This window comes from Acanthisitta chloris, unplaced genomic scaffold (assembly GCF_000695815.1).
Source record: "Acanthisitta chloris isolate BGI_N310 unplaced genomic scaffold, ASM69581v1 scaffold6213, whole genome shotgun sequence".
Taxonomy (NCBI): domain Eukaryota; kingdom Metazoa; phylum Chordata; class Aves; order Passeriformes; family Acanthisittidae; genus Acanthisitta; species Acanthisitta chloris.
The window spans coordinates 36,276-62,698 of NW_008666463.1; the positions used below are offsets into that span (position 1 = coordinate 36,276).

General features: G+C 43.0%; 1 protein-coding gene across 1 annotated transcript in view; it reads left to right on the plus strand.

The window, feature by feature from the left end:
* LOC103799772 (ankyrin repeat and KH domain-containing protein 1-like) overlaps positions 1-26,423 on the plus strand; it is a gene marked incomplete at both ends in the record, with an annotated part of 76,047 nt that overhangs the window by 26,566 nt on the left and 23,058 nt on the right. The window contains 11 exon segments of the mRNA XM_009072120.1: positions 2,106-2,244; positions 3,313-3,460; positions 4,500-4,733; positions 5,401-5,495; positions 7,627-7,864; positions 8,078-8,269; positions 9,732-9,841; positions 16,603-16,690; positions 17,314-17,441; positions 17,591-17,734; positions 18,382-18,484. Coding sequence (XP_009070368.1) covers positions 2,106-2,244; positions 3,313-3,460; positions 4,500-4,733; positions 5,401-5,495; positions 7,627-7,864; positions 8,078-8,269; positions 9,732-9,841; positions 16,603-16,690; positions 17,314-17,441; positions 17,591-17,734; positions 18,382-18,484 — 1,619 coding nt within the window.

Genomic DNA, 26,423 nt, shown 5'->3' on the forward strand with positions numbered 1-26,423 from the left:
AGTTGCTTTCTAATCTGCTGCTCTTTCTGTGTACCACACAGTTGATTTCTTATTCAGCAAAGGGTTAAATTCTTAGCTATATGAGAGTGGGTGATTGCTCTCTCATTACTACCTCAGCATACTCTGTTGGAAACTGGTGGATCTAACTCATTGTATTAAAAGTTGAAAGAGGATAGAAATACTGACAGGGCAGTGGTTTGCCCCAGGATCTTCCTCAGGAGCTTTGGGAAAAATGGAAGTATATTATCTGATAGCTTTTGATAGCTGATAATTAATGAGGAGAGCATTTAACTCCCATGATGACAGAACTGCAGATCTGCCCTATGTCTTCAAAAGGTTTCCTCTACATTGGTAATTCCAAAGCAACTTCAGAGGTCCTGAAATGTTTTCTGCTCAGACAAGTGATGCAAATAGTTCTGAAACTGTTGGGATGGAGTGAATGCATATTCTGTTGAACTTCAGACCTAGGATCAAAAATAGACAGTGCTAAGTTTCAAGCAGATTTCCTCTCAGAATTCAGACTTTGCAAAACCAGGTGCTTGCAGTAAGGGCAGTAGTCTGAGTCATTGCTCAAAAGGTAAATACAAATACAGAACAAACCTAGTTTCATTTCTTAATTGAATTACTTGTGGATCAAAACACAGAGATGGAAATATGCTGAGGAAGCAGACAAGAGGTGGAAGCAGGCCAGGTCAGGTGGCCCATGGGAACTGTGGAGACAGTGTCCAAGCATACAGGGATGTGATTAGAAAAGCCACAGCCCACCTGGAATTGAATCTGACAAAGGGCACAGAAGGCAGCAAGATACCCTAATGTGAGTATATCAGCTGCAGTGGAAAGATGTGAGCCTGCCTCAGGATGGGACAGGGAGTGCTGCCTATGCCTTGAGCTTTCAGGAATCCTCAGCCCCTGAGATGAGTGGGAAGGTCTGGACCAAGGAGGGCTTTGCCCTGGGTTGGTATCAGGTCAGGGAGCATGTAGACAGGTTGGACATAGTCCAGCAGACAGGTTCATGGACGTGATAGGATGCACCTGTGAGGACTGAAGGAACAGGTGTCTTTGCTGTTAAATCTTTTGATTTTTGTACAGAAAAAGATGTAAAGGACAGGTGACTTGGTTTGAAATGAACTGAAGTTCAGTTCAGGGTTAGCTTAGTGTCCTTTCCTAGGTGTCAGGGGAAACAACAATTGTCTTCAGTGATTAGTTAGTGCTGGTTAAAGTTGTGCTTACAGACTTCTGAGTTATTAGATGCCAGGAACTTAGGGTTTGTCTTGTCTTTTCCTCCTAACTTGTAACTACATCTTACAGATTCTTTTCTTTGAGGATCAGTTAGTAGTGTTCCATGTAGGATTTGTGTTGTTACTGCTGTTTAAAAAATGTGCAGCTCAATTAGCTTATTTCATCTATTTGAAAACTTCTGTATTGTGCTTTTGACGGTGCATGAAAAGAGACATAGTAGACCTCTGTAATACTCCACTTCTTTCTTCCTCTAAGGTGTGATTAGGCAATGTTAGGCTTTTTGTTTGAAATTGGGACATAAATTAAGACACTGGTATTTTCCATGAAAAAAAGAAAAGCTTTGGGCCAGTGCAGAGAAGGAAATAGTCCCACAACAGGAGGGACAAGGGTCAGAAGTTTCTCTTGTTGCAGTATTCATAATAGTGGTCTCTGTGATCCTTGGCTCTGTCTGCAGTAGGAATTTGCCTTGGCTCCTGTAGTCAGCAGTTTGTCACGGTCGTAGCCTCTCTGTCTCTGGTGTTCCCTGAAGTGGGAATAGCATCAGAGAGGTTTGCTGCTGTGTCTTGCAAACACCACAGAGGACTCAGCTTTGAGCACTCTTCTCTGCATCTGGTATGTATAGAGCATCTGTGAGTTAGCAACTGATGAGGACAAGAGCTAATTTAGACATAAAGGAAGGTTTTTATGTCCGTTTCACCTGTGGAAATAATATAAACTGAGAAAACACCCCAATCCATAGGACGTATTTGCTAGTAAGGTTTAGTGCTAATGTAAAGACTGAAGTGAAGACTTTGTCCTTGGCTTGGAGAGCTCCCCACCTATTGCAGATGCCTTTTGAGCTGACTGTGTGGTAACTGCTTTTGCAGTCGCAGTTTGGCAGAAGCATGCTCCGATGGGGATGTCAATGCTGTCCGGAAGCTGCTGGATGAAGGGCGAAGCGTAAATGAACACACTGAAGAAGGGGAGAGTCTCCTCTGCTTGGCCTGTTCAGAAACTATGAATTGAGTAAGTAGCAAATGCAGTCAGAACTACACCTTTATGAAGCATTGGCTGAGGGCCTTGTTTGACAGGTAAAAATTTGGGCTATTCTGGTGGTTATAATTTGTTGTTATTTAAGCAGAATGTCAGTCAATGCAGCTTATTGTGGCCTTGCAGGTATTGCTTGGTTTTTGATGGATGACGCAGTTGTATATGTCTTTACATTGAAAAGTAGCAAATGCAGTCAGAACTACACCTTTATGAAGCATTGGCTGAGGGCCTTGTTTGACAGGTAAAAATTTGGGCTATTCTGGTGGTTATAATTTGTTGTTATTTAAGCAGAATGTCAGTCAATGCAGCTTATTGTGGCCTTGCAGGTATTGCTTGGTTTTTGATGGATGACGCAGTTGTATATGTCTTTACATTGAAGGGACTTGGCTGAGGAACGAATCTTATCTTTTATGTTGTATCTACTTTTCTGGCATTGTTCTAGATGCAGTCCAGCTGTTCTGCCAAGCAGTGGGAGCTAAAGTAGCAGCAAACCCAAATACTACAATGGGTTACCTTCTAAAACTCATGTCACAGTCACTCAGTCCTTTTGTTTTAATCACATCTGTATCAACATTGCATTAATTTCTGTTAAATTTTTGGCTTTATTGCTTCTGTATCTAAGGCAGAATTCATGCTGCTTTGAAGATGTTGAGTTGATAGTTCTCAGAAAGTGCCTGGCTTCATGTTTTGGTGCCAGAAGAGAGTACAGGGAGAGAACTGATCACCTGTGAGCTGACCCAATGGGTGCTCTGGTCATTAATGCAATGACAGTGTGAGTGAGTTACCCTGTGACTTTTGAAACTGTTAGCACTGCACTAGAACTCCCTGTTGATGTTAGCATATATGAACAAATGTAGAAACCCAGGATGTCCTGCAGGAGAGCCCAGTGCAGGCAGTAAGTGCAGCAGGTCCTGTGCTTCACACTGGGGTAGGGCTGCAGGAGCCTGTCCCAGCTGGCTGAGGAGTCAGTCTCACAAGCCCCACTGAAATAAAAGCAAAAGATTGGTGTGACAATTCATTCACTGAGGTGAACCTTTCCCCTAGGTGCTGCTAGCAATGCATGCAAACGTTGAAGACCGAGGGAATAAGGGTGACATCACGCCCTTAATGGCAGCTGCCAGCGGAGGCTACGTGGATATCGTCAAACTCCTCCTTGTCCATTGTGCAGATGTCAACGCACAGTCCTCCACAGGTAACTGGGGAGCAGGAGCACAGTTGATAAGACATACAGCTCCTCTGAACATCTGTGTCTAACACTTTAATTCACAAGAAAACATGACAGGAACGGTTAAGAATAGACCAGATCCATAGAGGGTGTGTTTAGAGTCTTAACTGGCCATCTTTAAAGATGTTTTTTGATGTAAACTCCAATGGAAAGCACTGTTCCTGTGAAAACCACTGTGGTGTCAGATGACCAGAGAAATACCCAAAGTTTAGTTTTTCTCATTAGTATAATCCGCAGTTACCCAGTAAGACAACCATGGGACACATCTGATCAAGACCTGTTACTTCTGTCTGATACTTTTTGCCAAAGAGATGTTAAAATTCTTTGAGAGTGTTCTCTGTTTCTGGTGCTGGACTAATATTGCTGAGAGCATTACCCTGCAGTTGGATTCTGTTAATATTGAGACAGAATTTAAACTTTGTTCAAATTTTTGAAAAAGTCATGTCTGAACTGTGAAATGTTCTTTTTGTCATGCTGTTTAGCCATATTAAGAAAAGTACATTAAAACTGGCTAGCATTTAAAACATGAGCCATATGTGATTGTCTGTCACTTGCAGTACCAGAGTTTTAAATGATAAATTGATTTTCAGCCAGCCAGTAGAAGTTTTTCAAGGAATTACAGGATACAGTCTTAGGCAAAAACCAACCCAAACCCAAAAAAACAATACATGCATCCCTCCAACGCTGCAGTGAGCATGAAAAATTATTCCTTGATTTTTTGTGTGTGCATTTGATCTCTCTTTGTGTGCTGAAGTAGAAAACATAATAAATAAAAAAGCCAAGATCCTGATTTGTAACATTGGCTTAGCATTTTAGCATTAAAACTTTTTAATGTTGCAGTTATGTTGGGGTTTTATACCCAGCCTGGAAGGATTGTCTGGAGTAACATTGCTGTGAGGTAAAAGGCTGCTGCTGATGCTGTACTTGGTTTGTTCAGAGCTGTGAACACTGATCTCCTCTGCTGTGTTAGATGGACAGAGCTTTCATGCAGTCTCTTTCTCCGCAGGGAACACGGCGCTCACCTATGCCTGTGCTGGGGGCTTTGTGGACATAGTGAAGGTGCTACTGAAAGCTGGTGCTAACATAGAAGACCACAATGAGAATGGACATACCCCCCTGATGGAAGCAGCCAGTGCAGGGCATGTCGAGGTTGCCAGAGTTTTGCTGGAATATGGTGCAGGAATCAACACTCACTCCAACGAGTTCAAAGAAAGTGCACTTACACTCGCATGCTATAAAGGTATTGTCTCTCACCTTCTCTTGTGGTTTTGTGTAAGTTTGTTTGCTAGGAGTTATCTACCTACAGCTTCCAGCCATACTCTGAATATTTTCTGAAGAGTTTTAGAATAATGGGTTTTGGTTTTAAACTCAATGTTAGAAAAGGCTCATCCATGGCATGTTGGTATTGAGTCTCTGCTTGTGTCCAGACATGGTGGATGTGTGTTTGACATGTTGCAGATGAAAACTTATATCAGGCTATGTCCAAACTTGTTCTTTGACACATCACCACCATCCCCTTCCCCCACATTTCCCATTTCATTCCCATTCCCCTCACGAGCTGTCTGTGAATTCTGAAAACATCTCTGGTAGTTCTTTGGAAAATGGGAAGTTGGAATGAGTGTTCCTGGAATACCACATGGGGTGAAAATGCCACCATTATTACTAGACTCTCTTAGAGAGGTCTCTCCTTCTCTCACAGCTATGCAGTTTCTCTGGGAAAGGCTGTCAGGAGGCTGCTGGCTGCTTTGTGTTGGTGTTTTTTAGAGTACTACAGAAAGCATAGATTTGCGAGTTATAGAGTTTAAAGATTGTGATAGCAAACGATGAAAATCTAAAGAATTTAAGTGTGTTGTCTGTACTGCTGAAAGTTGATGTGAAATGCTTATTTTGATCTGTTTCATTTGAAGGCCATTTAGATATGGTTCGTTTTTTGCTTGAAGCTGGAGCTGATCAAGAACACAAAACAGACGAGATGCACACGGCGCTGATGGAGGCCTGCATGGTAAACACCTTTGTTTGTACTGCTCCCTCCTTGGGAGAGGGGAATGCAAGAGCTGATAAAATACAGTGAACCTTTGGTAACAAGGTGTTTTAGGGCTGCAAGTGAGGGTGTGTGTGGTTACAGGCGTCCCTGTAGCTTCCAAAGGTGGCCAGCTGCTCAGTCTAGTTGCTCACAGGGAAAGGTTATCCTAATTTTGGGGGGCGGATGTGTTTTAAATGCTGCTTGTGTGAAGTGCAGGGCTGACTGATCTGCAGTGCAGTGCAGTAGGCTGAGCCCAAGTCAATGGGTTTTGGGTTTTTCTCAGCCTAAGACTTAGTTTTCCACCTTTGTCTTTATAAATAAGGTGTCTCAGAGCACTGTGGAATGAGCCTTCCAGAAGAGCACTGATTCCTGTGTTACACTTGTCCTTTCACAACAGCAGAAGTGTTTTGCATGGAGAGAAGGCTTGCTCTCTTCTAGGTTTCTGTAAAAGTGGTTGTGAGATTTTTCTTTTGACCTACCATTTTGTTTTCGGAAGTAATGTAGTTCTTAATTCTTGGGCAGCTCATAATTTCAAAGCAGCCATTGAGGAAAAACTTACCTTTCCAAGAGCATCATCTTAATCAAGATTGTGCCATTGTATCACATCATATCTGCAACCATTTTTGTCCAGACCTTGGGTGACCTTTTATCTATTCTTCAAGCTGGGGAACTTTGAAGAGAGATCAGGAAGCTTGTTTCCATGGGAAGCACAATGAACAGGGGGAAGCTGATTTTGCTCCCAGTAGCCTATAGTCTTTAGAAGACAGGCTGCAGTGTTTCTCCAGTCTCCTCAGAGCTGGAGGGGATCGAGTGTTCCTTCAGTGCAGTTGTGAGGTGGTGATGCAAGAGACCAAGGTCAGATCACACCGTCGCAAGCTGTGTTGAAGTCTTCCGACAGTGAGCTGGTAATAGTATCCTTGAATAGCCTTCCCTGTAGGAGCGTCTGGTGCCAACAAGGAGTTTAGAAGGACACAGTTGCAGTGGGTGTATGCTGTCACCTAAAGGTGAATGCATGACTACAGACGAAAGGTTTAATCAGCCCATTGTTCTCTTTAGGTTGGGCTTCTTGTTTGCCTTTTTTTTTTCTTTCCTGTTGAAACAGTCTGAGTACTGTCTTGACTTGCAGACTGTGAAGTGTCTCACTTGGGGAGGACAGTTGTGTGAGGTTTGTCTGCATGGTTTTGGCTCTTAGGTGTTTTAAACTAGGTGTTCTGACATTATGGAGTGTGTATTGACCTTTAAAAGCAACAGTGAGGAAACTGAACCTTTGAAGTCCCAACTCCACAACAAGGAATTTGTTCTTGTTATCATTTGGCTGCACCTTTGCAGAGGGGAACTGTTTCACCAAATTGTTGTGACTGTTCCCAGTCCTCACCTCTTTCCATCTAACGAGTGCAGCAGGTACAGGAAGCTGAGATGTCCGGTCCCTGATCACCAGTTCTGTTCTAAGTGCTTCTGAGTTGTGGTGTGTTTTGGTCAGGACAGAGAGCCACACCTAGGGTAATGCCTTTAATGAGGTGGCTGTTGGCTCCTGGCCACCTTCTCTCCTGTCTTTAATGTGCAGCCTTGATTGCTGTTGGTCTCCGGTTACTTATGACCTGCTTCGTGGTCAGCTTAAGTGTTGACTTGGAGTTGCATGTTTGATCTCCCTCTTGCCCCTCTTTTCTGTAGTTCTGTGTTACCTGTTTGACTTACTGGCTGACAGTTCTGGTGAGATCAGAACAAGGAGCTGGTAGTTCATCTGAGGTTGCTGCTGTTAATACATCAGAAGTTCTTTAATTTGGGGAATGCGTGGAATTCTGAGCTTTATAAATGACCCCTGGGTATCAGTGCTCTAGCTTAGACAGCTTGGGCTTGAACCTTGGATAGAGAGGTCTTCTAATGTATTTTTTTCCTTTAATATTGCACAACTGTATTTAAGTGTCCTTCCAAGGATGCAGTGTAAAAAAAATCAGGTATTTCCCACTGCAATTGGCCCTTTACTGTCATAATCAAACCATCATAAGTAAACAGACCCTGTCTTTTTAGGTTCACACCTAGTGTGACAGTGGTTGCAACTTGCAGCATCAGGTGAGTTCAGTGATTTGTGACTCGTGTCCCCGTGTTGCAGGATGGCCATGTGGAGGTGGCACGCTTGCTCCTGGACAGCGGCGCTCAGGTGAACATGCCTGCGGATTCCTTCGAATCCCCACTCACTCTGGCTGCTTGTGGGGGGCACGTGGAGTTGGCAGCTCTTCTGATCGAACGGGGAGCCAACCTGGAGGAGGTGAATGATGAAGGCTACACACCTCTGATGGAAGCTGCCCGGGAAGGCCACGAGGAGATGGTGGCCTTGCTGCTGGCACAAGGTGAGATCCTATGGTGACTGAGTGCTCCTGATGTAGGATGCAGTGGGATCATTTGCCATCAGGAATCCTGTGCACACTCCTCTGGTGTAGTGTGTGGCTGGCACTGCTGTACCCACAGAGCAAGGCTCACACCCCCAAACTGCTGTGGGGTTATGAGCATTCACCTTCCCACCCCGTGCTGGCCAGGCCAGTAATGGCTGTTTTGTCTCACAGGGGCAAACATAAATGCACAGACAGAAGAAACACAGGAAACAGCCCTGACCCTGGCATGCTGTGGAGGCTTTTCTGAGGTTGCTGACTTCCTTATTAAGGCAGGAGCTGATATAGAACTTGGTTGCTCAACACCTTTGATGGAGGCTGCTCAAGAGGGTCATCTTGAATTGGTGAAATACTTGCTGGCAGCAGGTATGTGTTCAGTACAAACGAACTGTCCCACAGATACAGACTTGATGTTCTTTATGATTTAGAAGATACTTGGGTGCTTCCTCCCCCTGAAAGGTGGGCTGTCACACCTGGGCTTGATGGTGTCAGTGTTGTAGCAAGAAGCTATATGTTCAAATACCTTAGCAAGAAGGAAAAAGCATATGTTGCACCTCGATGCTGTTTGATACTGTTAACAGAGAAAAGTGCCTCTTGGAGCACTCAATCCTGTTCTGTGTGTCAAAAGCATCCCTGATCATTAGGAACATTGTTTCCAGCTGGGACAAAACGTTGGTACAGATCATGCTTGGTTTTGCATGCTGCTCCAGCTTCAGCTGAACCTAGTTACCTGCACTGGGCTCCCTGAATAACCAGTTCATTAGGAATTGTGCCCCTGGGAGTAGTGTGCAAGACAGATTCTGGAGTGTGCTGAATTTCTGTGATGAATAAGTCTTACTGCACCATTATACAGTAGTAAAACTTAAATCTTGCTGGAGCTGGGGCAAAATGATGCTTCAGCATTCAGCTGTCAGTTTTAAGTTAGTAGAGCCGAAAGTGTAGTAATTCTGCTTAAAATAATAATAAAGTGGAGCTACATTTTGGAAATCTTCCTTGTTGCGGAAGGCGATTTATTTGTATGTTCTTTTCTAAGAATAAGCATAAAATTGTCTGGATTTGTAATTTTAGAAAGCAAAGCTCCCTGCTCATCGAGGGACAGTGACAACTGTGCCTCTTTGTGCAGTGACACCAGCATGTGACACCTGTCACCAGCTCCCTCGGAACGCTCGCTGCTTTGCACTTCACTGCTGATAGCATAGAAAGTTAATTGAGGAGCCTTGTTTTGGCACCAGGGACTCTCTAAATATATCTCACACCTTGAAAATAAGAAAATGGCTAATCACATTGGCATTTCTTTTTTTTAAGAATAATGTGTTCCCTATTAGGAACCATGCACAGTTCTCACAGAGCTGCTGTGTGTGAAGCTGGGCAAAGTATTTCAGCAGAATGTTTTTAAAGCAGAAAGAAAGGAAATTTGTAGAAGTGTATGGTTTTGTTGTATTAATCCTAATTCAGTAACATGCATTTTGTCTGGTTTCTCTTGGCATGCAGCTCTGGGTCAAATGGATAGTCTAGACAACTGTCTGGATTCACTTTTATTTGCTGTAACAACTGAAATCCTTCTTGCTGCAGAGGGATTGTAGGAATAAGGGAACATATAGGTTTAAGTGCTTAGATTGTCAGTCATGCTTTTTCCAAGCCTTGGTTTATCCCCTCTCCTCAGAGTATTTTTACTAGGAGTGCAGTTTTTGACCATGAGAGCAGTGCCCATGGGCTGTGCAGGCTGTTGGTGTGTAGGATATAGCTGTTGTCAGAGACTTTTGTGTTTATCTGATATGAAATACTTGATAAGGACATGTCCAGTAATAAAAAATTGTTGTGTTTGTAGGAGCTAATGTTCATGCCACTACAGCAACAGGAGATACAGCTCTGACCTATGCCTGTGAAAATGGACACACAGATGTGGCAGATGTGTTGCTTCAGGCTGGTGCTGATCTGGTAAGTCTTCCACTGCATCTGTGGGGAAAGTGCTTTGGTTTCAAACTGTGTGGCAGAGCCTGTGTGCTCAGAGAGCAGGGAGGCAAGTTTAGCAATTGAGATTAATATATGGCTGTGAAAAGAGGCATGAAAGAAGCTCTTTCCAAAGCCTCCATATTTTGTTGGGTCTGAAAAATAAAGGTTCTTACGAGTAATCTTTCATGTGTTAGTGAAGAGCTGTAGGTGTAGCTTTTGCACGTGTGACAGTTGATTAGCTTCATTTCAGTATAATCCATAAGTGTAATTGTTTAGCAGGATATATTTGTGTTCACTTTAATCATTATGGTAATTTAGTATTCCCAGACTCTTGTGGATTAGTTCACCTGTTCCACTGCTCTGAATTTAAATGTTTTGGTATTAGGAGCCTACTGCTTTTCTATTTCAGTGTTAGTCTCTGAACACTGCCAGTCTCTTAACTTTTGCAAGTCACAGCACACAGACCCCAAACAAAGCACTGCCTTGTAAATGACCAGCACAATCTGATCTCTTTTCCTTCTGCTAACCCCTGGGTTTAGCCTATTGCTTTCCCTGTGTTTATTTTCTGTAATTAATCAAAGTTGTTAACATAATTGTCTTTTTTCATGTTATGTAGCAGGAGACCTGAAACTGCCTCTTCACCAGCTACAGGGATGTAATGTTTGGCTTCTGATCAGTAAAAGCAACTGATCTGTTACTCTTACAAAGTAGTTTAGGAGCCTTATGTCAAACAAGGCTTAACCAGGGAAGATTGTTCCTTTGATTGCATTTTTGTTTTTTCTGCCACCATCTTCCTTCCCCCCTCCTCCTCCCCCAAGTACTTGTTTATATAAAGGTGTAACCCATGGAGTGTCTTATTATGTGGCTTGTGGATGTCAGCATCTAGTTCTGGTCACTATTGCTGAGGGCAGTCTTGGGTCTCTCTAAAGTAAAGGTTTATTTTGCTGCATTTTCTTGTACTGCCAATCAAATGTGGAGCAGGCAGGGAAAATAGAGTAAGGAAGCAAGGGAAATTTGTTTTGGAAGGAAAACCTGCCATGTAAATCTGCCAGTTGTGAGTTCTGATTGTAGGTAAATGGGGAAATGCGTGCAAAATGGCAGCAGTACTGGTGGCAGGTGCCTCAGATTTGAAGCAGTTTCTGTTCAAACCTCTGTGTTGCTTTGCTTTATTCCAAGTTGTTTTGAAGAGGTTTGTTGTCTTTGTCAGTGGCTGAGGAAGGGCTCTGAAGGGTGTTGCTTTACTGCTGGGTATGGAAAAGCTTCTCTGGCAGTACTGTGGGGGATTATTCTTCTAGATTTCAATTGTCATTTAAATGAGTTTAGATGATTCCACCAAGTTGTCCCAGGAAGAGAGAATTGAATGAAGATCTGGACTGAGACCCGTGTTTGGTCTGTCTTCATTTGGCCAGTTAATTTTGATCTCCTGCTGCTGATCAGACAGAATAATTGAAAGTACATCTCCATTTCTTTTCTACCCTTTTTCATCCTGCAGCTTCTGTCTTGCGATTGCTTTCAGTGATGTTCTGTTGTTTTCCACAAACTCATTATCCCTGAGGTTTCGGTCACAGTCACTGAGGAGCTGGACATACACACCTTACCCTGCTGGGGAGCAGTCCTTTCTCAGGAAAATACTGGTTATGTCCTAAACAGTAAATCAAAACAGGGCTGCAGTCTGCTCTGATTGCAAGGACAAATGGCACTCACTGATTCTAGACTGAGGAAAGAAAGTTGATCTTTCTTTCCCAGATGCTCTTGAGTTAAAGGAACAATAAACACTGAATGTCAAGATCTGTTGTGATCAGTTCTCCCGTTTCTTCCCAATTCAGAGACTTTATTCTGTATTTGGAAAGCATATAATGTGTTTTAAGATGTCAAATCTTTCTTGACTTCTGGAGTCTCTCCTCAGTTGTGAGGAGCTCTGAACTGAGTGGAATTTGAGGTACAGACTTTGAGCCTGCAGGGATGGAGAGGAGCCTCTGATGCTGGATTAGCCAAATGGGCAGAGGGCAGGAGGTGTCTCTGTTTCCTGTGCTGTGCTTATTGAAAACAGACATCTTCCAGCTGTGCTGGAGATACCCAGCTCACTCTGCTGAACTGACTCCTATGTGTTGCTCATGTGCAGTTGAGGTTTTCTCAGTCTCAAAATAGACCCTTGAGCTAGAGTTTGAGCATGTTTTACTGTGAGGGTGCACAAGCAGTGGCACAGGTTGCCCAGAGTGTTCATTACCACCACTTCTCAGCACAAACTGGGTGTTGTTTTAGCAAGTGAGAATGGGAACTGTTCTTTTCAGGGTCTGATCCTCTGGCCTAGATATCAAACTTGTAGTTCAGTTCAGGAAACAGTGAAGGTCTTGAGAGTTCTGTTAGACTGATTAAACAATGTGGCTTTGTAAGAACCAGGAGAACTGAAAGCAGGTGATGGCTGGAATGAACTTTCTTCAGTTTGTGGTTAATTTTTCCTTAAAGCTCTGCAGTGGCAAATGGAACTAGAATTGAGCAGTGTTCAGAGTACACATTCAGCTGTGTCTGTCTGCTGGAGAGCTGCTCAGTCCTCTGTGGTACTTGGATGAACTTGTATCTCCTTGTGACTAATTGTTCATGAAGCCTGGTTGTTAACAATTCCTCAGTGCTTTTCTGATGCCTTTGTTTAAGGCATCTGTCTGTGCCATGTCCTTACAGGGACAAAGTTGGCCTGTCAAAATCTGTAGCAAAACTAGCTGGCAGGCCGACACCTTTCCTCGTTAATGTATGCACTTTGAAATCAACTTGCTTTTGCCAAGGATATGAATGACTTAATCTGAAGCACATCTGAAGCCTTCAGCCTGTGATCCCATCTGTGCTGTGTTGCATTCTAGTTCCTCTGTTGCCTGCAGGACTTGGAGGCAATCAGGGTCTCAGTCCACTTGCTGGAGCTCAAACTCAATGTAAATTTTACTTGTTTGCAAAGTTGGTGGAGACAGAACACCTACTTTAGATTTTTGTGATTCATAGGAGTAAAATATTTGAGATGGAACTCTGAAATGTGAATTGATAAAAGCATCTGGGCAAGCATCAGGTGAGGTTAGCCTTTGATGCTTGTAAGCTGCAGCCTCAGGATAGATGCTAACAACAAGCATGGCTTCAAGGCATCTCAGTCTCTTGAAAAATAGAGACTCACTGTGTGGTCTAGACATGGCATCTTTATCCTGCATTTTCCCTTCCCAGCCCTGTTGGGTTTTCTAAAGCTCTGGTTTTTGAAGAGCAGTATCTCAACCTTCCCAAGTGCAGCAGATTAGCTTGTTGAGTCTGTTAGCACAAGCAGCCATTGAAACCTGTTAGTACTTATCTGGCTTCCCATAGGTGTTCACTTGAAACTAGGGGCCTAGGTGAGTTTTTAGGTGCCTCTGAAGTGCTGGTTTGCCACATCTCTTAGGAAGGTTATTTGGGACACTTAGGTTGGTGATTGCTGGAATAGGAGTTCAATCCTGAAAATTAGCAGAGTGGCCTAGTGTTAGGGACTGCATAATTTGGCTATTGTTTTGCATCAGAAACTTTCTCTAGATCATTTTGCTTAGAATGATATTTAGATTTCTGTTCAATATTTGCTGTTATGGATGAGGGAGGCTTGTTGAAGAATTGAAGGGGGCAGCTGGATCTTTACTTTGAAAATGCAGATTTTGTTCCTGAACTTTTAAATAATATATGACATTGAAAACAAACTCAAAGAAACCCCTATCCTAGTGAATCATACAACCAGGAATGTTTGTGAACCAAGGAGAATTATGTGTGGGGGAAGCCCTTACGTAGCTCCTCTTGGAATTGCCTAAACCAGAGAACTCAAAATCATGAATTAAAAATGTTGTGAGATGCTCCTGATGACTCTTCTGCTCTACTCTTGGGAGCATTGATTTTTCTAGAAAGCACATAATTACTGCTGTCTGGAATCTCATCTCTTCTTTGAGTCTTGGTGGAAAAGGTGCAGACAGTGTAAACTCCTGCCTGATCTGGGGAACACTCACTTTCCTTCTCCTTCTTGTCTGTTACCCATATCCACAGAAAATTCTTCTCAGGTGTTCTTGCTACCCCAGCAGAATTATTAGGAGAACACATCTCCCAGGGGTTTAGAGAATGGCTTTCCAAAGCTGGCAGAGGTGTTCTCCTTTCTCCCTCTTTCTGGTCATACTAACTGCCATATTTCTCAGGGTTGGAGCAGTGACAAGAAACAGGATAGTGTGGTGAGTCCTCCAGTGCAGACAGCCAGGGGAACTGTCTTTGGAGACGAGTTTGCTGCATTTTGTTCTTGTAAAATAAGCATTTGGATGTACTTCATATAAACACAAAGAAGCACTACATTGGAAAGGTAATGGGGGATGCTTTGGGGCAGCCTTCATGTTCTCTGTCTTGATTTTAATTATCTACTGCAGCTAAACATAGATATATAATCCTTAAAATTTAAGATTATTCCAGGTAAAGGAAAAGGTGCAAGTAGACAAAGGCTCACCTTCTTATTTTGGCTTGTTCCTAATGTCTTCTTGAGGTGATGCTGTCTGCTAGCCATTTATTAAGGCTAAAGAGAGTGCTGAAGTCAGAGAACTCATTTCAGCTTAAAATAAAACATGCGTTTCTGTCTTCCAATGTGAAAAATACCATCAAGATGCCGTAAGTTTTGAAGATCTACAACAGGTGGGCACACAAATGGTTTGGTTTGGCTGGACTGATGGTGTATATGGTGCTGCAGGGATTGGGAGTGTAGAGTAGCTGGGGATCAAGTTCTGCCTGCCTGAGGAAGTGACAGTTGGTTAAACTGGGCAGAATCCCTGCACTGCATTTAAATGAGGAAGCCTCCCAGCATCCACGTTTAAGACTTCCAACAGTGAAGTCTGTTAGGAAGGAGCATGTTGCAAATAACCATACCTTGCTGCTAGTTGTCTGCAATGTTACATCCAAATGGCTTTTCACTGCTTGAATGTAGCTAGGGTGACCTAAAATAAAGTTTGCATCTTGCCATCTTTGCATCAGTGAGGATTTAGAACTGTGTTGGGGCAGCACTGTTGAGGTCCTGCTCAGAGCAGGGTGGTGGTCAGGAGTTCTGTGCATCTGCAGCTGCTTTGGGAGTGATGTGCTGGTGGAATCAGGGGTTTGCTGTGCTTCAGGCACAGCCTCTGGCTGTTTAGGATCTATTGGCAGTGGCTGGGGAAAGAAAAACTATGCCAAATACCAGAGTTAAGCATCAGAGCTCAAGGGTATGCTACTAATTCTTGCACATCATAGGGCCACATGGTAACAGAATTAGCTTTACATGTGCTGCAAATATTTCTGCCATGCAGACAATCCAGAAGCATGCAGATACTTATTGACAGCTAAGCAGTCATTTTCCTGGGAGGGGAGTCTTAATTATTAGCAAAAAGGAAAAGAGAAAGATGTGACTTCAGTAGTATGTCTGTAAGGTTTCCTGTCTGCCTGCGTGAGCTCGTGTGTTACAGTACCGAGTGAGCAGAGAAATGGGAGCACCAGGGTGGGGTGTGTTAAAGCAGTGGTGGACAGTAACACAGAGCTCTTGTGACAGCACGGGAGCAGAGGGGGAGTGTAACCCCTGCAGTGAGGGATGGGCTTGGATTGCTGCACGGGGCAAGTCTCCAACAGCAGATCCAGTTGAGAGGTTTCATCGTCGAATGTATGAACAGAAAACTAACGTCATGTGCAGCTTGCAAGCAAAGCAAGCCATATGTCAAAGGACATATGCAGAGCTTTCAGGAATACTGAAACTATGGGAAGGAGTTGATTGGTTCTGTCAAAATCTCTTCTTGTCTCTTTATATTTGTAAATATCAATGTCATCCACTGTCTGTACTAAATGTTAACTTTCACTGTCAGATATACATGCAGTTACAAAGTAAACTGAATTTAGAGCTTGGCTTCCCAGATGTTTGATGAAAAGACCCACAGTCCCAGTATGTTATTGATCAGACTGAACACTATCAAGTGTAGGATAATACTGAATACAGAATGCACATACAAACGCTCCCAGGAAGATACTGTTCTCTCCCCTTGTTCTGTGGAAGGGTTGATATCATTAGTCAGCATTCTTTGTGGTATTGATCATGTCTACATAGCAGGCACATTGTCTAGTTCTGTAACTGCTCTAACACAGTCGCATTCAACCACATCTTTCCAGTGTTCAGAAACTTTTTTTTAATTGGAAAATTGTTCTTGTTGTCTATTCCCTCTTCATTTGTTTGCATCATCCTTTTGCTGTCTTCCTGCTTTATTCTCCAGCCCTCTTAGAGACTTCTTGTTACCTGCAGTGATGTGTCTCATTTTTATTAGTGATCCTCTTCAGCATGTTTTAAAAACATTGTCTGCACTTGAGCCATTATTGCAGCATGTGGCAGCTCCAAACTGCTGCACAGCAGTTGGTGGTTATTGTGATGCTGGGTGACGTTTATGTGAAATACTCACCCTTTCTGAGGAGAAAAGTTACTGTTCCTATCTATGTTATGCATTCAAACACTTGAAAAGGGGTGTGTAAGTAGGGAAGTGTCCTGGTGTGGTACCAGTGAGGATGTGGTCCTAACACTTTTTGACAGTGTGATGTAGTATTTAAGGTACCATGACAATCGATTCCAGTCAGTTTGTATTTATTACAGTCAGCTTATAACGTAGATCTTCTACAGAGACAGGTAATTCTGGTCCCATCACAAGGTGCTTCTGAAGCTGAAACAATGCTACAATTTTTGCCCATTTATCCATCTCTTATTTCCTCTCTAGGAGCACGAATCCGAAGGTGGGAGAACCCCACTCATGAAGGCTGCGCGAGCTGGTCATTTATGCACTGTGCAATTCCTTATTAGCAAAGGTAAACCACTGGTTTAAATAACTAATTAAGAGCCTTAAAATGCCACTTTACAGTTCTGCATGTTTGTGATCCATATTCAGAATTACTCTGGTTATGTGTACATGAGCATTTGTCAAACCCTTAAAAGTGTTTTCAATTTCATGTAGTTCACAATAGAATGAATCACAAAATATTTTGCTAGTTGCTCTTTCTACTCTGTTATATAGATGAATAAAGAGATTTGAAGTACAGCAAGTATTTTCAGTTTCTTAAGAGAAGCACTCCCTCCTTCAGGATGAACACACCAAGTACTGCCTGAAGCAGCAGCAGTTGCACCACACAGTGATGCTGCTCAGTGCTTAGAGTGAACACTTGGAAGTTGTGCTTTGTGCACCATGTGTTCCCTCTCTCTTGGCACTCACGAGGCCACCGTAGCTGTCACAGCAGCGTTGCCTTTACAAGATGAGGAGGATTTATAGAAGCCAATCGTTTACTCAAAATCGCTTGCTTTTACCCTAGAAGTGTGCATGAAGTAGCAAGATTAGAAGAGCGAAGTTTACCTGTTCCACTAGATGCTGTACTTGTTGATGCTTTCCTTTGGAAAGACTTTCCTTGTGTTTAATTCTGAGGTCTTCTCTTTGTAGGTGCCAACGTGAACAGGGCTACAGCTAACAATGACCACACGGTGGTGTCCCTGGCCTGTGCTGGAGGTCACCTGGCTGTGGTGGAGCTGCTCCTGGCTCACGGGGCTGATCCTACTCACCGGCTCAAGGTACTCACAACTGTCATTTATCATAGGCACTGAAAGAACCACATAGCTGATTTTAAGGGAGGAGTAAATTTGCAAATTTAAATGGTCTGATTCATATCTTATGTGCAAAACTCATCATCTGGCTTTTTATTTCCAAAATCTCATTTCAGGATGGCTCAACAATGCTCATTGAAGCTGCCAAGGGAGGACACACAAATGTTGTTTCTTACTTGCTGGATTACCCCAACAATGTTCTGTCGGTTCCTGCAGCAGACTTGTCTCAGCTCACACCTCCATCTCAGGATCAGTCTCAGGTAAGACATAAGGGGGGTTTTTAAAATAGCACCATGAATGTTGCACAGAAGCACTTCCTTAGCAGGTGATTTACTTGTGAACATACAGTGGAAGGAATTATAGAGAGTCTTCACACATGAGAATGGCAGAGTGTGAGAGAATTGGTTGGTGTCACCTGCAGGGGACCTGAAGAGCATGAGAACTTTGTTCCCTTTTCATACATTGGGCAGGATAGTCCCAAACCTTAGGATCTCAAAAGAATGTTGTTTCCTTGTCAGGCTTTGCTTGGTACTTCGTTTCACCAGTTCTAACCCCTCTCAGCACCCCTCAAATGGTGCTGCTGATTTTATTTGTCATCAGAGGAAATATATTGTATAAATTCAGAGCTCTGCAGGCCAGGGACATTGCTTTCCAGTGGAGTTAGTTGATCAAAAGCCTAAAGATGTTAACAGTTTTCCAGCCAACACAGCCCAGAGTTTTGTGCAGATTAACCCAGTGAACTTTGACATATTACCCACAGTAAAACAGCACAGGTCACACCAAGAGGTAGCATAGCACGCACAGTTTGGGAAGAGTGGACTGGAGGTCTGCTGTAGATGTGTGTTGTTATATTAACACTTCAGGATGTGGTCCATGACCTGAGTGTGTTCTGTGCCTTTGTTTGAAGGTTCCCCGTGTCCCAGTGCATACACTCGCCATGGTTGTACCTCCCCAGGAACCTGACAGAACTCCTCAAGAGAACTCCCCACCTCTGTTGGGAGTGGTGAAAGGTCAGTATGTAGCCACCCAGAGAACATACAAAGCTGATAGACTGGGGACCATTTTCTTAGAGCTGATATATGGTGTAGTCCACTCCATCAATTCTTGAACACGTCTAATGAAGCATAACTTAAAAGTATTTCACATAGTGCATAGTTTTTTGCTTATTTTCTTGTATTCTACAGTATAGCAACTCTGGTTATTCTAATCTTAATCCAATTCGTTAGAGTTGTGCTTATTCTAATTTTTTTGGAAGAAAATGCCTGTGCTAACTGCCACAGTGCAGACTGATAAAAAGGTTAATGAACTCTAGGTGTGGTGTTAACTTTTGAGTGTTGTACCATTGGTCATCTAGAATAGTTGCAGCTATTATCCATGAACTTGGTATATCAACTTTTTTCTGTTCCAACAGTAGCAATGGAAACATGTTGGCACTGTACAATGCCTGCACAGGTCTACTTGCAGGAGAGTTTTTGTTGTGTTAGTAATAGTTCTCTTGTAAGCAATCATTACTTCAGGGTTTTTGCTTTGAACATGGTTGAACTGACTGGTTAAAACTACTTGCAGTAGTGGCAATTAGAGAGTTTGTTGCCAGCTGTGTATTCTATAAGAAACTCCTCACATCAGCTCAGAAAGAGAAGCAGATTCTCAAGTGCAAAGTTACAAACTGCAGCTCCTAAGATCTACAGTGTTGGACAGGGATCTTAAATGTTACAGTATCCAAAGCTCTGTTAGCTAGGTCTGCTTAATTCCTATGTTTGAGGAAGCACTGAGCATTTCCAGAACAAAAACCACACAAAAACCCCTTAGGGGCACAAATGGAGAGAGGAAAACAATGTGTACCTGCTGGTGTCTGAGTATGCAGCCATACCTCTATGCATATGCCATGTGTGTGACCTCTCAGATGCATTCACTGTCTTGTTTCCTAGGACGTGCAACACTTGGTATTTTTGGATTTCATAAGAATGAGTACCAACAAATGAAAAGAGCATCCAGCCTCTGGTTCAAATAAACCAGCACAAAGCTATATATCAGCATGTGTGCCCTTCCAGTTCAATACCTGTTACCACTGCAGAGTGGGTTACTGTTCTGGGAGCACATTCTGTGGTGCATGGGAATCAACGAGGGATTAGTTGATCCTGAGTCAGAAGTTAAAAGTTTCAAAGTTTCATGTTATTTAATCAAATTATGAAAATCACATAGTAGTCTAGGAAGTAGCTGTCATTCTAAACACCTTATTGCAGATGTCAGCACGTCCTTAGGGGTTTTTTTTGCAGCACTGTGGGTTTGGGGCTGGCCCAGGGAGATCTCATTGTTCACAGTGGTTCAGGACATGCTTCATGCATGTCAGCAAAACTCCTCTGTGCTGTGTTGCAGGAGGTGCAGCAGTCCCAAATGTGATGTTGGGCTGATGAAGCATTCCCAAAAACTGTGTGCAAAGCTCTTGTGTATCTCAGATCTTTAGGGGGAGAATGGTGTCTTTGTGCTAAGCACTGTGCTCACTGCAGTGCAGGGGCTGTGCTGTGCTGAGCTGCCGTTGGGAACTTGTAATGCACACGTGGCTTTCATTCACCAAATTTCCACCACTAAACCTCTCGGGGCAGAAGAGCAGGAGAGTCGTGGTGTGTTTGTTATTTCCAAGGCAGGGGGAGCAGCCAAGTTCTTGTGTAACAAAATGGTTTATCCTGGGGAGGACAAATTGCTTGTCTTCAGTTAGAAGTAGCCCCTGAGTTTGTCTAGAAACTCTGAACTACTCAGAGGCAGGAGAGCTGCACTTTGCCTCCCCAGCCTCAGTGCAGTTGGGTTTTTAGGGACCTGTGTGAGTCTTGCAAGAAATACTATAGTGACACCTTGTTTTCTGAAGAGTTCTTGGCAAGTCAAGTGTAAAACTAGAACACTTTTAAGTGTTCTTGCTACAATTTGGTTATGGCATGAGGTTTTTCAAGAGGGATTTATGGTATAACTTTGAATTTCGTTATTATTCTTCAATAAAGCAAGAAGGTATATGAGATCATTACCATTTGAATAATTACTTTGGCAAAGGATTTAATACCAATGTTTAGCCACTGAAAAGGGAAACATTTCAGAGCTGAGAGTGGATCTAGAGAGGCTTAGTTAAAGGTGACACTCCCAAGATGGTAACTTGGAAAGAATTGAAGAAAAATCAAGTGAAAGAAAAGAAGCAGAAGTAGTTCATGGGACTGACTAGGCCTCAACTCCTACCTGCTTAGGAAGGATGGGGTTTAGTGCACTATATTTAGCGTGTGTCTGTTGTCTGTGTAAAAGTGAAATCTCAGTGCAGTTCAGCTCTTTGTGCTTCTGTGGGGAGAGGCAGGAGATCCCTTGGTGGATTCTACCTGCTGCTCCCTTTGCAGAGCATGGGCAGGATTGCTCAGCACCAATTCTGGTGCAGCAGCTCAGCAGAAGTTTTTTTGGGTAGAAAAGCCAACTGTGCTGTTTCTGCAGGTCTCTCCTGAGGGCTGTCCAGTGCAGACTGTACTGCACCTCCACGTGCTTCCATGGGGAAAGGGGCTCAGGGCCCAGCACAGGACATGGTCCAAAGGAATGCTGTTGGAAATAAGCATAAGTAATAGTGCTGCTGTTGATAATCCTGACTAGTTTGTCAATGCAAGCTACTGGCTCCTGAGAGCAGGCTTGGCAGCACTGTGGTGCTGTGTGAGCCTGTGGGGAGTGCAGGGCTGGAGCCCAGGGCATGTTATAGGCCATCGTTGAAAACCAACATGCTGGTGCAGCAAGGGATGCTCAGGGAGTTACTCTGAAATTGTGCTTACAAATGAACTAATTGGCCTTAAGTGAGCACTTAAAACCTGTCAGCATGCTGTCATTAGACTCTTCCACTGCTGGTTTTAAGTGGGCAGGAACTTGCAGGGCTCTCATTTGGGGTTTTTAGAATTCCACAAGACCTGATAGACTTACTCAGGTGAACGCTGCCCACATCTGCCTTTGATCCCTGTGAAGGAGACCAGAGACCTTAGAGTTGAGTAGTACTTTTGGATCTGTAAGCTTTCTAAGTTAGACCTTCAGTATATGGTATTTCCTGGATTCCCATGCTAAATCTAACAGTCTGATGATGTGGAGAAAGAAAAGAACACCAAACTCTGTAACTTCAATAGCTACAAATTCAGTAAATATCTTTCGCTCTGATATCTGACTTTTATGCCAAATACCGCGTTACACCTGGCAGAGATCTCGTGCATTGTGTGATTTCATTGAGATATGGGCCAGGTTAACAGTCAAACGGAGAAATTATGTGGCTTTCATTGAGATGAAGGCATTAGTAAGACAAGGTGATATTCCTGCTTTTCCAGCTTTTGCCTTCTGACTCCTTCCAGACTTCTCTACTCCACAGCCTGTTTGTTGTTTCGTGCACTTCGTCATCTTCTGATCAACTCTTGCCATTTCCTTCTGGAAATTTCCTGCCTGGGTCAGCAGCTGGCAGTTCCAGGATGAGTTCCCAAGGGAGATTGCACTGTCCATGCCTCATGGCTTTTGAAGTTCACTAATAATGTTTTGGAGACTTAAAGATTTGTTGCTCTTTTATGCAACTCCTCAGCAGTGCAGGCAGGTGGTTTAGCACCAAGACATGTATAGGTCCCCAAGAGCACAGGTGTGTAACAGTCTTCTCATGGTGATCAGTGAAATTCTGCTCCTTTGAAGCTTCAGTCACCTGCTTGCTACCAGCTAATTTAATTGCATCTCAGTAATTTTCCAGTTAGATACCATGAAGCCACCAGAGGAGACTTGGGAAGAAGACCAAGATTGGAAAGTAACTCAAATTATTGAATTGCTGAAAATTGAGTTCAGTTTGGCCTGGTTTCAGCTGTGTAACCATTGCCTGTTGGATGGCATTACAACCATTCCCTGCAATTTTCCATAGAAACAGCTGCAGGAGTGATGAAGACTGGCAAATGTACTTCATGGTTCCAGTGGGAACACAGTGAACATACAAACTCATCACTCAGCCTTCCACCAATTGTCCTCCTCTTTATCAAGAGGAATTCAGTATGTATTAAAAGCCATGTGGCAGATGAATTTACATGGGAAAAGTAGGCTTTTTTTTTTTTTTTGCCAAATTAGCCAATTTGTACTTTGTATTTTTATATCTATATGAAGAAACTGACTTTTTCTCCAGGTTCTTATTGCTGAATTTCTCACTGCTATGAATTAGAATTAAATACAGAATTTTCATGGAAATTCAATACTGAGCTCAACTTATTGCTATTGATGAGGCTGATGGATTGTGAAACCAGATTTAAAAAAGCAACCTTAAAGTGCAAGACCAATGGACAAGATATTCTGTTAACAGAGCACAAAGATGACGTGGTGATTCATGCAGATTTACATACCAGGGTCTCCAACAGAGAAGGTGTATTTGAATATACAAACATGTATCACACAGCTGATTTTTGCTCATTTCTTACTGTCTTTTTTGTATGCTGAATTTTTTTTTTGACTCTTAACTGCTTGGATTTGGATCTACTTTTTTGTCATTTAACAACTCTAGAAATTAATTTGTCAACAAATCTCAGAATTTCATGTAATAAAAAGTAAGGTGTAATATAACTGAAAGAACTAATTGATCTGCCCTTCCTTGGGAGAAGTGATGTTCTGTGGATTATAAGTCAAGGCTAGGAGACCAAGTTCCTTGAGAATCATAACCACTCAGGAGGAAATACTGTATCACACTTGTTCGTAGGCAACAACCCTACAGACTGAATGTGTTTTGAGCAAATGTAAACTGGAAGAGTTGAACTGCTTGGGAAAGTGACCTGAGAACTGCAGAACTGAAGGGTATTTTCCCAAAGTCTTGCTCACAGTGTCTAGGGCCTGTAAATGTTATTTGCAGCCAGCAGCATTAAAGCCTGGTCATGGTGTCCTCCCTGCCTGTTCCTGGGTGCTCAAGAGACCAGGAGGCTCATCTGGGTGAATGGTCTGTTGCAACTCGGGTCCATAGGAGGTGATCTGCAGTGGATGGGAGAAATATAGGAGATTGCCATAGGAAACACGTTTTCTGGAGAGAAGTGGAAATCAGAAGTAGGTGGGAAGCTGTGTTTGGGCAGAGTTGATCTTTCCCGGAGTCATACATGTGATCAGAAAAGTGACTGAAGACATACATGTGCTCTGCAGGAATGGTGGTGAGGGCTGAGCAGGGCAGGGTAGGGACCAGAACCTGTGGGGCTGTGGGATTGCAAATAAAAGAGCAATTGGTGATACTGTTCATAAAATAAATTGGGAACCGGTCCTTTCCTTACTCTGTGGCTTTCCTAGAGTGCCCAATGCCACTCTGGGTTTTCTGTCAGCTGAACAGTTCTTTGTCCTGTAATCATGAAACCTATGGCAGGTAGTAACATCTGGATTTCAGTGGTCTTCAGTCTAAACAACTGGTTTCACACTAAACAAGTCTTCCAAAAGTAGCCAAAACAGTTCCTTTAGGGGTTTGATTGCTTAGTGTTGCTAGGTCTAATTTTGTGGTAGGCTGGTTGTGTAGATGGTTGGTCCTGATAAATTAACAGTGTGGAAGTGATTCTGATCTGGCCTGTGATTGGATTCTTAAGTCTTACTGCACTTAGGTATTTTAAAAGTGAAAGTATAAGGTGCCTTATTCATAATTATGTACTAAAATGGGCACAGGATTTTTCAGGAGATTGTAACAAAAGAGATGTGGCTCAATCAGGAAATCACTACTTTTTAATACTTCCAATACTTTAATATTCTGTTCCAATGTTTGCATACAAAGCTACCAACAGTGTCTTCTCCACTTCTCATTTGACCTGTCTGTTCAGTGGACATGTCAGCTTTAGCAGATCTTTCTTTGTACCCCTTGTCCTCTGTCAGTATCCCCACAGTTAAAGGTTGCAACTGTTTTCTGGGGATGGGAAGAGTGATGTGGAACCTGGAAAATGGCCCTGCTAACTATGGGAGTTTGCTAACTAATTCAAAGCTGGTTAAAGTAAATTTCTGTACCATTTCTGAAGCTTGAAGCCCAGCTCTTCCCTGCTGGTTTCCTAACACCTGTTCTCAGAACCTGTCCCAGTTTGCTGTGGTGGTTCCTGGGCTGAGCTGCTGCCTGCTGGGAGCCCAGCCCTGGCTCCTGTGCCCAGCCCAGCTCTCCATGTGGGGCTGTGCTGCTGCTCTTTGCTTTTTCTTGTGCTTCTAGAAAGGTTTTCCCATGCCAGGCTTGTTTTCTCCTTGGGTTGGACTTAACTGGGAGGTGCAATATTGGTACTTTATTACTTGGAAGGGGCTTCTTGAACTGGAATTTTTCTTTCCTGCAGAGTGATGGAAGCTGTCCAGAGCTGCCAGGTCATGGGAATGCCTTGTGTTAGGGTGGAAATGATAAATTCATGAACCTTAGGGCTGACATTAAACAGAGCAAGGCAGAGGGTTCCCATCTCAGCTATGGTGTGTGGGCAGGGTTCATTTGCAGTTTGGTTACAGTAATGTGTCTGCTACTTCAGCAGTGGAGCAGCTTCGTTTCAAAACGAAGATACAGACAAATATTTGAGATTTTTGGTGAGTGCAAATAGATCCTGCAAGACTGGTCTCAAACTCATAAGTGACACTCGTTAAAATGAAAGGATAACTGTAAACCCTAAGTGCACAGCGAAGTCAAACAGCCAGTGGGTTACAGCAGGCTTGAGCTGAACAGCCACCAGCCAGCACAGAGCAGGGGATTGCTGAACCTCACCCACATTCTTTATTGTCTGGGGACTCATTGGTGGTTAAGAGACAAAACCACAGTAGTGGTGAGGGGAGGTGCTCAGCTGGGACTACTGACCTGCATGGGATACAGATCTGGAGTGTCCTGAAGGGTGGCTGAGGGGTGCTGGGCTATTTCCTTTAATAAGATTCTTGTTGCTTCCCTTAAAATTAGATATGGTTTACTTTCACTCCAGGGAGTCTAGTGAAGGTATTCAGCACAGAGTTGGTTGAGTTCTCTTTTAATATTTGTTCTTTATGAGAGAGAAATCTCACATTTGTTTGTTTTTACAATTAGTTCCACCAAAAAGGATTTATTCCACAGTGAGGTTGTGTGTGACTCCTGTTCTGACAGCAGTGCAAAACGAAGTCACTTGTGAATTAGTGTTTTGGTGGAGGATGATCTAGAGAGAAATGAATCTGTGCTTTATGAAACTTGATCCTTCCAGAGCTAATGACTGATCTGGGACCTAGTTCTTGCATCCAGACTTTGACTTAACTGTGTGATGTTTAGGTAACTTTATTAAACCATGGCTCAAACTTTGCATAATTTTAACTCCCCTTTTAATGATTAATTATATGAGTGTACTTTGTAAAGCTCAAGTTTCCTTTCCTTTGTTTTTATTTTAATGCTCCATATATCACTGTTTGGGTATAGCAAATGAGTTAGTGCAGAAAATTATTTGATCAGGCTAAAACCTTCCACATTTTTAATTAAGGTTTCTGACACTGAAGTCATAATTAAAATTTCAGCCCGTAATAGGTTTGGTTTAGCAAGATGTGACAGGAGTTGCACAGATGTCGCTTTTGGGCAAGCAGCCATGGGTTGCTTGAGGACGGTCAGTGCTCGGGGCACTGCTGCCCTGGCTTGACAGGCCTTGGGACAGGCTATTTTTGAAGCCTTAGTAGTGAACAGAACTGTTCATTTGTTACTGAAAGGGAGATGAGCAAGTTGTTTGTCATGTAACTTCTAAAAAGGTGCTAAAATTTCACAATCTGTTTGCACTAAGTTTGCAGTGGCAGACTTTCAGTGGAAGGTGAATGTACAGTGTTTGGAGAAAGCCTAGTTCAAAGTACCTATCTGACTGTCAAGTTAGTCTGCTCTCAGCTATAGACCACTTCTGCTTGCACCTTGCTGTCAGCCTCTGGAAAATACTCCCAGTTTAATTGCTCTGCACACACAGAAGAACTTTGGGAACTCTGTAAATTATCTAAATTGCCTTGTTCTTC